Source organism: Macrosteles quadrilineatus, unplaced genomic scaffold (genome assembly GCF_028750875.1).
Source record: "Macrosteles quadrilineatus isolate MER2022 unplaced genomic scaffold, UCM_ALF_1.0 Scaffold_2__2_contigs__length_208266976, whole genome shotgun sequence".
In the NCBI taxonomy this organism is placed as follows: Eukaryota; Metazoa; Arthropoda; class Insecta; order Hemiptera; family Cicadellidae; genus Macrosteles; species Macrosteles quadrilineatus.
In genome coordinates this window covers 164,063,724-164,076,881 of record NW_026542595.1, presented here as the reverse complement: position 1 = coordinate 164,076,881, position 13,158 = coordinate 164,063,724, and the positions used below count along the sequence as shown (strand labels likewise).

General features: G+C 37.1%; 1 protein-coding gene across 4 annotated transcripts in view; it reads left to right on the top strand.

Moving 5' to 3' along the window:
* Window positions 1–13,158, top strand: part of LOC128986109 (phosphopentomutase-like) — a 60,169-nt gene that overhangs the window by 41,946 nt on the left and 5,065 nt on the right. For all 4 annotated transcript variants that reach the window (XM_054406244.1, XM_054406246.1, XM_054406247.1 and 1 more), the window contains exons 6-10: window positions 1,804–1,988; window positions 4,008–4,188; window positions 4,998–5,224; window positions 8,651–8,756; window positions 9,438–9,664. In XM_054406244.1, coding sequence (XP_054262219.1) covers window positions 1,804–1,988; window positions 4,008–4,188; window positions 4,998–5,224; window positions 8,651–8,756; window positions 9,438–9,664 — 926 coding nt within the window. The remainder of the gene's footprint in view (window positions 1–1,803; window positions 1,989–4,007; window positions 4,189–4,997; window positions 5,225–8,650; window positions 8,757–9,437; window positions 9,665–13,158) is intronic.

Here is a 13,158-nt window from a genome sequence, read left to right as displayed (position 1 = left end):
GGTGACTTGCAAGAAACTTGGGTGGCAAGAAAATCTAAACAGCTCTCCAACTTTTTATACTCAAATAATCCGGATCAATTGGGACTAAACACGATCTGGACAGAAAAAAATGGATGAATAGACTTTTAAAAAAAGGTGTTTTTTTTAATAACAAAAAATATTTTAAACCAAATTTACTACTGTATGTTGTTACATTACAACACAAACAAAAAACAAAGAGTAATATAGTTTATTTAATTTCCTACCTTCACGTCCTAGGACGCCAGGTTCTAGCCCAGAACTGTTTTACACTTTACTTCAGGCTAGAGGATTGCGGAATTATCACATGGCCAACATGAAATCCATCTGGTTATTGGTGGGATATGATCCCGGGTCCTAGGACTCTGAAGCTCCATGCCCTAACCATCAGACCAGCTCGCTCCCTGTAGACAGCTAGTGTGTCTACAGTGATGATAAAATAAAATAAGCCGGTTTTGAGCATTCTAAATAGTGCCGCCAATTGAGACTGCCACCGACTGTGAAGTGCGTATATAAGTGACGGAATGGTACACAAGTGGGTAAGGGCATTTAAAGACGGCCCCGCTAACGTTCATGATGAACAACGCACTGGGTACTGGTGACAGTAATGACGCCACCCAGCGCCGTTTGCATGATCGGACCATGGGAACGGGTTTTCACGGGGGGTCTTATGGGGTAAAAATTGGTTTTTCTTATTCTTGACCCTCAAAACACAAAATTTCCTAATTTCTTCCTAAACCTTTTTAAATTGCTTAAAAAACATATGATATAGTATATCAAAGGGTTTTTGTACGGTAACAGACAAAATTCAAAAAATTGTAAATTTAAAATTCCCATGCTATTTATTCTTTACGTTTGCTTGTTTATTGATATATTTTGATCAAACTTGGTAGATTTATTTATTTTGTACAAAGCTATTAATACTTAACTAAAAAACACAAAACTTTATTAGTTTCCCTGTAGCAGCAAACCTAGGTTCTCGTTAAACTTCTGTTATTTAAATAGATTTCATTGAAAATCATTTCAGTCAGATATAAATTCGCCTAGTGGGGAGGTTTGCTGCGGCAGGGGTATTTTTTTACATTCTAGTAAGAATTATTCGTTTAATGAATGACTGAAAATAAATATTTGGGTTATTAGAGGAGGTTTTAGGACCACGTGGTCCTTACAATTTACCTCAAAGTATGATTAATTTGTGAATTATATGTGTTTTGGAGGGCACTGTATATAATTTAATAATGTGAATTTGTTTAATTTTAATAGTATTTTTGACTATTGATAACCAATAGTCAATGGGAGTATTCTGTTGTTTCTGTCGATCAATAGACTATACAATAGACTTGCTGCATGATGAATCCAATTAATTGGTGAAGATACAAATTTACAACAAATTATAGCAAACTGCCAAAAAACCACAATGATTTTTTTCCTGGCTGATTGGCGATCCGAATGATTATTAGAGTTTGGATATTTGGAGTTCCCCTTTACTAACAATCATCAACGAAAGTACAAGTATTCCACATGAATAAATGCAAAATTATTGTATTCTACATGAAATACTGTCAAAAGTATTGGCCCTCGTCCATCCAGTTTTAAATATACCCTCCCCTCCTAGATTGTTGTCTCTTTTGAGCAAGACATGTGTTAAACTTCAAGGTACAGTCTAGTCATACTCCTGCATTGGTTGAATTATCAAAGTCCTTGCAAACAAAAAAAAATATTTTCATCTTGTCATTCCATTAAACAATAGAGGATGCCGCTTGCTCATGTTTTGTCTTTCTCCAGCCAGTGATCCCAGTGAAGGAACAGGTGGAGCCGGATCCTGAGTTTCCTACAGTCAAGTTCCCAAACCCCGAGGAAGGCAAGAGTGCCCTGACTCTGGCCATCAGGACGGCCAATGAACATGGAAGCACCATCATTGTGGCCAATGACCCAGATGCAGACAGACTGGCAGTGGCGGAGAAAACAAGGTAAAGATGGTACATGGACCAAGCCTTATACATTGACTTTTGGATACTGAAATATTCATCCCATCTGTATGGACCAGCTTTTGCCGATATTTTATTAGAAAAAGAAATAGTACTATCAGCTACTCCTAGAGTGTGCTAGTGTCTGAAATTCAATTTTCTCCTTTAGTTTTACTTTATCCCTCTTTACAAAGTATAATGGAGAAAGTATTGTTTTTGTCAACATTTTTTAGTTTTGGGTGGATACATCCGTTTTGGGTCTATATGAACCCATCCATGATATCTCCAGGGTTTTTTTCATTTTTGGAAACCCATAAAATAACAGAAAAATTGTATTGGATGATTTTAAATCAAATTTACTATGTTAGAGTCATTTTAGTTCTTAATGCTACAACCCCATTACTGTAAAAACTACGGTTCAAAATGTATTGGAAACTTTGAGATTTTCCCATAAAATAAATAGGTAACAGGAAATTCAGGTTTTTAAAAATTCAGCTTGACCGGTTTTGATTAAAATTTAGTACCTAAGATACATTTTGTCGAAAATCCTAACAGAGGTTTTCGGACACAGTTGTAGACGTTAAAAATGGTATTCAAAGTCACCAAACAGCTTTGAAAATACCACATTATCTGGGGGAGGACCTCCGAACTGCCCTCCGTGAGTAGGACACACAGGTAGCCTCTGCCATGGCAAGGTCCTAGAACTGTCACTGCAAGTTAATCCCACTGCTTTCCCACGATAAGGGTTGTTGACAAGCTAATGGGAGAAAGTAGGCCCATGTGTCAGATTGCTGATACCCTTTATTTTTTACTGTAATAGTTGATGTAACATAAAAGATGCTATAGCTTATAACAAGCTGTCCTTTCGGTATGGCTTGGTTGAAAGTTGGGGTATTAGATAGACATCAGCAATATACATCAACACTGATCCAACTATTGTTACTTCAATTTAATACCACATAATTTTTTTTATTTAAAAACTGTCGACTGCTTTAACATGGGACCCAACTCGAAACACCAATTTGCTGTGGGTGGGTAACTTCAGAAGTAGTTCAGCATTGAAAAAAGGCAAAGAACGCCGAGAGCGTGAGAGAAGGTTTGGAAGTTAGTCCTAAGCGGCCTGCACATGTCTGGCCGTTCAGTAGAAGAGTATTACGATACGACCTGCACTTTCAATCATACAAAATGGCAACTGTGCAACAGTTGAAGTCCAGTGGTTATGCAAAGCACATCTCATTTTCAGAACAAGTGATTGATTTGCTTACACATGACAAAATTGTTATTATAAACGACGAATCACACTTTCAACCACACCCCACAGTCTTCCTCACTGTCTTGACACTATCTGGCGTCCGGGCTGGCCTGTTGATTTTAGTTTCAATGCTGAACAAGTAGCTGTAAAGTTGCCCACCCACAGCAAAATGGTGTTTCGAGTTGGGACTTTTCTTCTTTGACCCACATTTAAACGTCTACTGTAAAGCTACGCTGGAATTGCCACTTTTAAAAACACTTCCACTATAAATACATGGTGCTCAGCCATCCACAACTCCATGGCTATTAAAAATATCCGCACATTGGCTTTGTAACGCCCCTATTTCCACCATCCTCTGCCACTCACTCGCTCGACAGGGCGGCAAAGAAAACTGTCAGATCATTTTGCCGCTCCCTGTACTATACGTACATACTTGGCATTTCCTTGCAATCATACACAAAGTAACTTTCCTTTCTGTTAAGGCCCAATCAATATCCAATGATCTATCAATGATATATAATCAACCCCTTAACCCTAATACACTTTCTTTTTATATACTGTATACAAACACAAACAAGAATAAATTGAACATATGATGACAAGAACCAAAACAACTACAAGAGTTAATAATGGAATGAAGAACAGAAATGAAGCGAGTGTTTAAGTTATTCTCAGTTAATACTTTCAAACATCTACACTATCAAAACTTTATTTTAATCAACTTATCAAAAACGCTTTCATTTAATCAATCCACTTGATGATGGCTGTAGACAGGGTGAGTGGAAGGTGTTTACTGGCAATGAGCTTGGAGCATTGTTGGGCTGGTGGAGCCTCTACACCTACCAGAGACGGAACCCTAACACTGACTTGAGCAATGTATACATGATATCCAGCACTGTGTCTTCGAAAATACTCAAGACCATGGCCAAGCAGGAGAAATTCAACTTTGAGGTAGGCTTATCTACCTTACCTTACCTTAGGCTTACCTTATAAGTAAGAGTACATGACTTTCAAGAATCCTAAGAATAATATTGAAAGAACCAAGAAAGGGTTTTGCAATATAGCAACGATTCCCCTCCTTTGAGTTTTAAGTTACGCTGGAGTTATTTTTTGACAGGTCAAAAAACACTTTTTTATCCCTTGATCATGCTAGCACATAATAACCTGCCGGGCAAAAAAAATACCTTTTGGCTCTTTAAAATTACGTAGCGGTATGTTTGTTATTCCTGCAGAAACGGCTGTTTTTACAAAACGTTCAGTAATCTGTCATTTTCAATAATCCTATAACACCAAAGTCCCGATCATGCCGGATAAGGGAGTGTCAACTGTACTCGGTAGCTTAAACACCCATCCAGATGCTTTGCCCCAAGCTAGTTTGCGGACATTAAGACTGGGATACTTGAGTCACGCATACCTGCAACCAGAGTGTTAGCAAGTTATCTACCTTATCAGTCTGTTGGTCAGCACTATGACTTTGAATTTTTTCGGAAGAAAGATAAAGTTCTGTATTTAAAATTATGTAGTGCTGTAAATCTAGTATAACCAATGACTAGACTATTGACCAATGACTAGACTTTTATGTATGATAAATAAAAGTGCAATGTAGGCTACTAAATTTTCTCTCAGTTACAACTTTGGGTCCTTTCTCCCAAAAACCAGGCATTTCCCGGTTGGCACACTTCTGGTTATCATTTCCTCAAGTTTGTGGGAATGTACTGTATTGAAAAACTGTGACAAACCAATCACAACATTCCTTACAGGAAACTCTGACAGGATTCAAATGGATGGGAACACGAAGTGCAGAGTTGGAGGCGCAAGGCAAGACAGTGTTGTATGCCTTCGAGGAGTCTATCGGCTATATGTGTGGCACTGGTGTGTTGGACAAAGATGGTGTATCAGCAGCAGTCAGAGTCACCGAGTTAGCAACCTTCCTCAGCAGCAACCAGGGGCTGACACTGCACGAGAAACTCAACTATATATACTCCTTGTGAGTAAATACACATAGAGGTAATAGGTACAGAGGTAACATCCAGAATAGATGTTTGGGTTTCAGTGTTTGTCAAAACCAGAAATTTTGAATCTCTAAACAAAAAATTGAAAAGAAAATTGTAAGCTTAATTTTGAATCTTGAAATCTAAGTGTGAAGCTCTTTTCCTAGCCTGGGTTAAGGTAACAAAAAATATAAACAATAATAAAGAATGTTTGTTATGCAATCAATAATGAATGAAATTAGACTCTTAACACAACAATAATTACATGAAAATGAGATAAATATTTAATTGAAACCTCTTTTAACATAATTGTTTTTAAGTGTGCATTATGTGTCTTATGTCTTTCATGTTGTGTGTGTGGTGCTCCTTTTTATTTACAGGCTCAAATTGGTGCCTAATCAGAATTTAAACTGTTATGCACCTGTTTCTCTAAAACGAATATGGAATTTTTAAATTTAGAAAGTTACTACACTGTAAACACCTTCTTGTTATATAACATCTTGGGACCAACCCCATGTCCAAACTAAAAAATGTAAACTCTTTCAGAAGTGAATGGATTGGTTTCACAACTACTCAATAAGTGGGCAATATTACTGTTACACCAACATATGCCTATCATACAGCATTAGGGAAACAGTTTGTGATTTGTTAGCTAAGTGACTATAGACAAAGCCATAGAGTTCATGCAGGTTTTGCAGATTGTTATCCAAACCATCCAAGGTTGGAACCAAACGGATTTGAAGGAGATGGTGTCCTACTGTAATATGTAAGGCAATTAATAGTTAACATGGCCTTATTTCTCCAATTGGTCTTAAACAATCCTAAAAAGGTTTCTGGAATTTGAAGATTTCTTTCTTTGGTCTGTTACTTTTTTATACCAGCAAAAATGTGTAAAAGCGAAATATTAAACTAGCCTAAACAAGTGGTGGTCTCTTTATCAGATGCTACGGAAGGAATAACTGTACAATGTAAAATCTATATTTATAACTAACTAGCTGTACCCACGGGCTTTGCCCCGTTTTACTTAATAAGTGAGCTCGTTCGCATGGCTCAATTACGTCCTGGTTGAAGTTCGTTCGCTACGCTCACTCACCTATTGGTTGGAGCTCGTTCGCTGCGCTCACTTGCCTTCAGGTTAGCTCGTTCGCTACGCTCACTCACCTTTTGGTTGCAAATTAGCTGTAGTCGTAAATTTAAAAAAATAGTGCTGCACCCTGTTGGTAATCCTTGTAACTTAAAAGCTATTGCACATCATAGAAAAGAACCAACTTGTTTAATTGAAACAGCTGTTAATATTCATTAATTCCATTTAAATATGAGTACTCATAAGGTTAACATGGGAAACTCCAGAGCCACTGGGGCGGAGCCCGAGAGTCCGATCAGAATAAAAATAGCTTAGTTTTCCTATTTAATGCCTAAAGAATCAGTGTACCAAATTTCAGCCTCCTAGGTAAATGGGAAGTGGGAGAATTAGTGATGAGTGAGTGAGTGAGTGTGTCAGTGAGGGCTTTGCCTTTTATATATTTAGATCTATACTTATTTAATACACAAGCAGGTTTTTTGTGACAATTACTCCTCCGAAACTACTGAACCGATTCTCAAAGGCATTCTTATGGGTAACATCCCATGTCCATGGCACGTCTTTTTGTGTCAGTTGTCGTAAGACTTCACACCGATCGGATAACGTAGGGACAAACTTAGCCAGATAGGTTACAAGTCCTAGAAATCTCTGCAGATCGGTCACATTTTTAGGTTGAGGTATCTTCTGAATGGCTAAAATTTTTGTATTGTCTGGTTTTAGACCGTTTTGAGTTAGTACATGACCCATATAGGCTAATTCTTTTTCTCGCAGTTTGAGCTTTTGTTTGTTTAACTTCAAGTTCGTTTGCCGAGCTCGTTCAAGTAAATGCTTCAGCTTTATATCATGGTCCATGACCGCTTCATCGTACGTGTCACCACACCCGTAGACCAGAATGTCATCTGCTATGACGTTGACGCCTTCTAAGCCGGATAATACTTCGTTGAGCCGTCTCTGAAATTCCTCTGCTGCCGGTGCTAAGCCAAACGGTAGGCGCAACCAACGGTAACGACCTTCAGGAGTCCAAAATGTGGTTAAGAAGCTCGATGTTTCATCTAACTCAACTTGCCACCTAGTAACAAGTCCTTTAAGGATTATAAAGGATTTCTGATTTCTGATTTGAGTCGAATCTTTTAAAGTCATCAGAAAAATTATGACTGTTATTTGTTTTAAAATAACGCCTGTAATACTTAGCAATTGCTCGAATTCAAGCAACAGGGACACTATAGTTCGGCCGTTTGGAAAGCGACCTTCTCTAACATTGGTTTAGCATTAGCGCGCAGGTCGTTTTCTAAGCGGCCGAACTATAGTACTTATTTAATACGCAAGCAGGTATTTTGTGACAATTGCTCCTCCGAAACTACTGAACCGATTGACATGTTTTTGGTGTCATTGGAAAGAGCGTAACGTGAAGTTGTGCAGGAAACTTTCTTTTTAGGGAAATAATTTAGAGTGAGGCCCTGGGGCCCTTTAAAGTTTTTCATTTCTCCATAAGATTAACATGGGAAACAAACATTGTTATGAAACTCCAGCTGTTGTCAGAAATGAAAAGTGAGAAGAAGAACATGTGTTAATTGTAAATAGTCAACAATTTTGCTAATTTAACAGTTTGCTACAAACATTTACTGACTTGGTTGAAATGAAATATTTACTATTTGAATTTGGGTTGGCGTAAATATTACAATGGAAAAAAGCGAGAGAGCCTGGATAGTTTGATATACTAAAAGGAAAACTGAATTAACACTGTGCTGCATTTCTCAGTAATCATTGAAAGAGCCGAATTTGCAAACTATGGAAACATAGGAAAGTCATTGCACACCACCAAGGAGAAGAAATAGGAATAATGTTTTTTTTTTAGAATTTATAATTGTTATTATGGACAACCTAATGCGGCTATGAGTAAGCCTATTTGTAGAAAACACAAAAAAACAAGATCAGCTTTTGAAAAATGATAAGATATTTACAAGAAATGTTAATTATATCGATCTGTTATGTACATCTTGAGTATTTCCATAATCTTTGAGTCGAATCTTTTAAAGTTTAGAAATTATGACTGTTATTTGTTTTAAAATAACGCCTGTAATACTTGGCAATTGCTAGAATTCGAGCAACAGGTACACTAGTATGTTTTTAACACATTGCAACTACTATTTAGACGACATTTCACATTTAATTTAATACACGACTTCAGCATACACACAGAGTTGCAAATTTATCTGTAGGCTTTAGGTCTCGAAGTATTTGTTTCTACATTAAGTAGGCCTTTTACCTTTCTTACATTTTTTAGATAAGTTAATGTGACTAAGTCTATATTATTTTATTACAGTGCATCTTTGTGTTTCAGCTACGGTTACCACATCTCTGAAAACTCATACTTCATCTGCCATGAACCAGAAGTAATCAAGAAAATGTTTGAGCGTTTAAGAAATTTTGGTGACACTCCTAACAATGTGAGTGTCAATTTATTTACAAATCTTATTTAACCTGAATAAGACAGGACTTAATCACAAAAATAAATTACATTAGAAATTCAACATTTCTAAAAGATGCAAATTATGGGTGTGTATATTCATGTATGAAAGGCATTATTTAATTTGCCAACCTACAAGTTTGGTTTTTATATTTAATGGTCTGTGATGAATATTGAATACGTAAATTCCAATCTATTGTTTTAAACTATTGTTCTGTTTTTCGTCATATGACCTTTTCTAACCCTGCTATAGACAAAAAAATACTTCTGAGTTCTGACATTTCGTTTCCATTAGCTATTGGTGCAAATTTAGTCTCTAGTTTCCAAAGAAACTATAAAAAATCATGTTTCTGCAATTCCTGTGACATGAGAATTAGTAGCATAACTTATAAAAAGAAAAATGTCATAGAACTACAATAATTACCATACAATAAGTGTCCTACCATTATTTTTAGGTAAGACAATTTTCCACATGCAAATTGTACATTTCCTTGTATTCTGCATTTGTCATCATGACATATGCAACAAATTTGTTCAATACTCATTTTTTTTTTGGGCTATATATAGTGTGATTTGATTTGGATGTTCTGAAAAAATATACTTTTGATTAAAATTGCTACGTACAGTAGCAGTGTAAAGCTTATTTCACATTACCTTACAGTACCCAGAAGGTCTGTTGGCCAACAAGTACCAGGTGGTTTCTGTCCGTGATCTGACGACGGGTTACGACTCCACGACGCCGGACCACAAGGCTACCCTTCCTGTGTCTAAGTCAAGCCAGATGATTACCTTCACATTCAACAACGGACTGGTGGCGACATTGAGGACCAGCGGCACTGAGCCCAAGATCAAATACTACACGGAACTGTGTGCCTCGCCTCAGCTCAAGTAAGATTTCCTCTTCAATAAAAGTGTTTTTTCAGTTGGATGACTTTCAAAATTAAATAAAACACTTGGTTATAGTGAAACATTTAAATGAAAATATTATACTTAAACTATAATATTGTTATTTATAAGATCAACTGATCTTGTGGTTAACATTAGACAAACATAGCAAACACTTCACTTTTCCCTTGAGTTAAACTCCTCCCTCAAGTTGTGAAGGTGCTTTTTCTTGCAACCACCCGCTTTTACATTCCAACACATACACTTCCCAAGCCTGTTGACGACTCTTCCACTTTTTTACACTTTCTTTTCATTCCTCAAAATTCTATAGTAACTCGTTCCAAGGTAGTTTACTTGGACGGACAGTGGATGCAAATGCTACGCCGTTGATGATTAAGAATTGCTATGGCCAGCGTGGGTTGCTGGAATAAAGCACAGTCTAACTTTCATCCTGTTATTAAATTAGGATTAAACATCAGCCAAAAATGGAAGAATCTTAACTAAATAAATAATTTTTTATTCTCACATAACGTTTTAAATCATATCATAGCTAAAAAACAGATGACATTGTCAAGATTAAAAACTAACCTAAAATATACAATAATATGTCTTTTATTACACGGGACTGGCTTACGGGAGCTATTAATGAGGCATCGATGACATCATAGTTAAGGTTCAAAATTCCTCCGTGAACAGCGCTGTAGTAGAGAGCACTTTGGTTTTAGCCTAATGAAGGTTTTACTAATCGAAAAAATAGTTCTGTTCATAAAATAAAATTATAAATGCCTCAAATTCAATTTTATATTTTTTTTTATTATAAAATTGACCTGTCATAACCTAACCAAACTTGATGATACTGAAAAAATCGAATGAAGTTTTGCTAATCGAAAAAATAGTTCTGTTCATAAAATAAAACTAGAGATGTCTCAGATTCAATTTGATAATGTTTTAATTATAAAATTAAACTGTCATAACCTAACCAAACTAACCAAACTTGCTGATAATGAAAAAATCTTAGACAAAAAGTTAGTGCTAACGGTGGGATTCAAACCTGGCACCTTCAGTTTATCAGCCCCGCAGGCTGTCCATTAGACCAACGAGGCTGCTGGCTCCACACCCGATTGTTGCGGTAATGGTGTTCCCTCAGCCAATCAGAAGCCCACAGCCGTCATCGTAGGCTCATCTATACCTACCTCCCTTGAGTAAACATCTAAAAAACCTTTAAACAATTTGGAAAAATTTGCTGAACAATAAAAGTAAAAAATTAATTTCTATGAATAGTAAGAGTAAGACAAATAAGAACTTTGTACAAAATTAAGTCATATTGTTTCATGAGTTTCGTTAAGGTGCGGTATTCATTTACACTGTAATATGTTTTACTAGTTAGAAAATCAGCAAGGCTGCTTTTAAAAGATTTCAGGCACGGTCCTAGGGACTTTGCCACCCTGGGCGAGATTGGCTGCCGCCGCCCCCCGGGGGGTCTGGTGGGTATGGAATACCATCCAGCAAGTAAGGGGGGTCCGGGGGTCATTAGAGAAAAATAACTTCTCTAAACACTATTTTTAAGTGTTTAGGAAGTGAAATCTGGTGTTAATACTTAATACAATTTTATGCAATTTTGTACTTATGAAATTAAACTTTTTGCTTTAATTGCATGTGGACTAGTTTTTATTACATTTATTTTTTAATTACTTAGGCTAGGCTTTTTGTTATATGATAACATTTAACATTATGTTTCTCTATCCTTTAACACTGAATATTTTGATTAGGCTAATATGTTAACGGAACTTGGCCTACCTATTAAAAAAATTTTATTTCAAAGGCGAGTAATAAAATCACTTAACTTCGTTGTTCCATTGCCACACCAGCTAACGCCATCAAATTTTTCTTTTCGGGGCAAAAAATCCGATCAGTTTACTTTGTTTCGACATAAAATAACACTCATGAAACACCACGGAATACGAAAATCATAAAAACACACTGGCACAATAATTAACACCAGACAACAGATCAAGCGTAGTGTGGGTGACGGGGTAGAGGAGAAGGGTGTCGATGGGCGGTTGAACGCGGAACGTCCAGTGACTCACGTCTGTTTGGCGCGCAAATATCCCACCCCACCACTGCTACCGGTTACCGGCATGTAGTTTATCTGTTACCATTTATTCATCGTTAATGAAAGTATACGTACAAACAATCAAGCTTAGTACAATAGGCATGACATATGATTAACTATTTTATTGCTCACGTTTTAACGATTAATTTCAGGTATGTGTAAAAGGTGAAGTGGTGGTGGTAGGGGGAGGGGCGGATAGGCCAAGGCTGTTGACCTTCCGTGACTTGTGTCTGTACTCTGTTTGGCGCGCAAAAACCGTACTACTTTCACTGGCATTGCAGTTTATTTACGATTTATTCAAAAAACAAGCTTAATACAATAGAAGTAAAATTAAAAAGGTTCACTATTTCATTGCATACGTTAAAACATTATTTTTTAAATGTTATTACAATTTTTTTACCCATTATAGGTTGAAGGGGAGGATATATCCCCCTGATCCCCCCCCCCCCCCCCCCGTATCTACGCCACTGTCCCGCCTAATTGTTTACTCCTGGGCTCCACCCCTTCCTTGAGCGATTGCCGAATTATGGTGTCTCCCTGAACTCTGACTTAACAGTTGCAGATATCAATTATTTTTTGGTTTTTGTCTAAAATCTGACCTAAGAGTCGTCAGGACTTTCGGCCATCTTGGATTTCCGCCAAAACGGCTATGTTATTAATTGTTGAAGCAAATTAGGACATTGTTTATTAAGATAAAAAGATGCAAAATATCTCATTTTTGCAACTCCTCTCTCTCGAAGGAAATGGAAGCCCATGCTACCAAAATAATCAATAGTAAAGTAGACACAACGTCGTGGGAGGGGGCAGATAGAGAGAGAGGAATACGTCGAGGTCAATCCCAACCGCTGCAATGTTGCTTTGACGCTGTCACTCGTCCTGGGTAACGGTGGCGTAACGTGGTGGTGACGGTTTTTCGATACACAAGCCGAGTGGTTTGTTTTTATATTTGAGCTTAAATTATAATTTTAAATCGATGTTTGAATTGCCGTTTATCTTCTCAAGCTTGTTCTTTGCGTAAAATGTAATATAGATAATTGTACTCTTCACATTCACTTAATGAATTTATTATTTTATTCGTATTAAAAATTTACTGTTCCCTAAAATTTTTTTGTTGCCCTGGCTCTGCCGCCTCAGTACCACCGCCCCCGGCTTCCCCGCCACGGCACCGCCCCGGCCCCGCCGCCCTGGGCGACCGCCCGGTCCGCCCACCCCATGGGCTGGCCCTGAAAGATTTATTATGAATTAGGTATTAAAGTTTTTAGAGTTGTGGGTAATTTATTAAAAAGCTTTTTCCGCATATATTTAGAAGTTTTTTCTACAAGCTTCAAACGGTGTTTGGGGTATTGAAAATTATTCTTAAATCTGGTGTTATAAATGTGGTCAA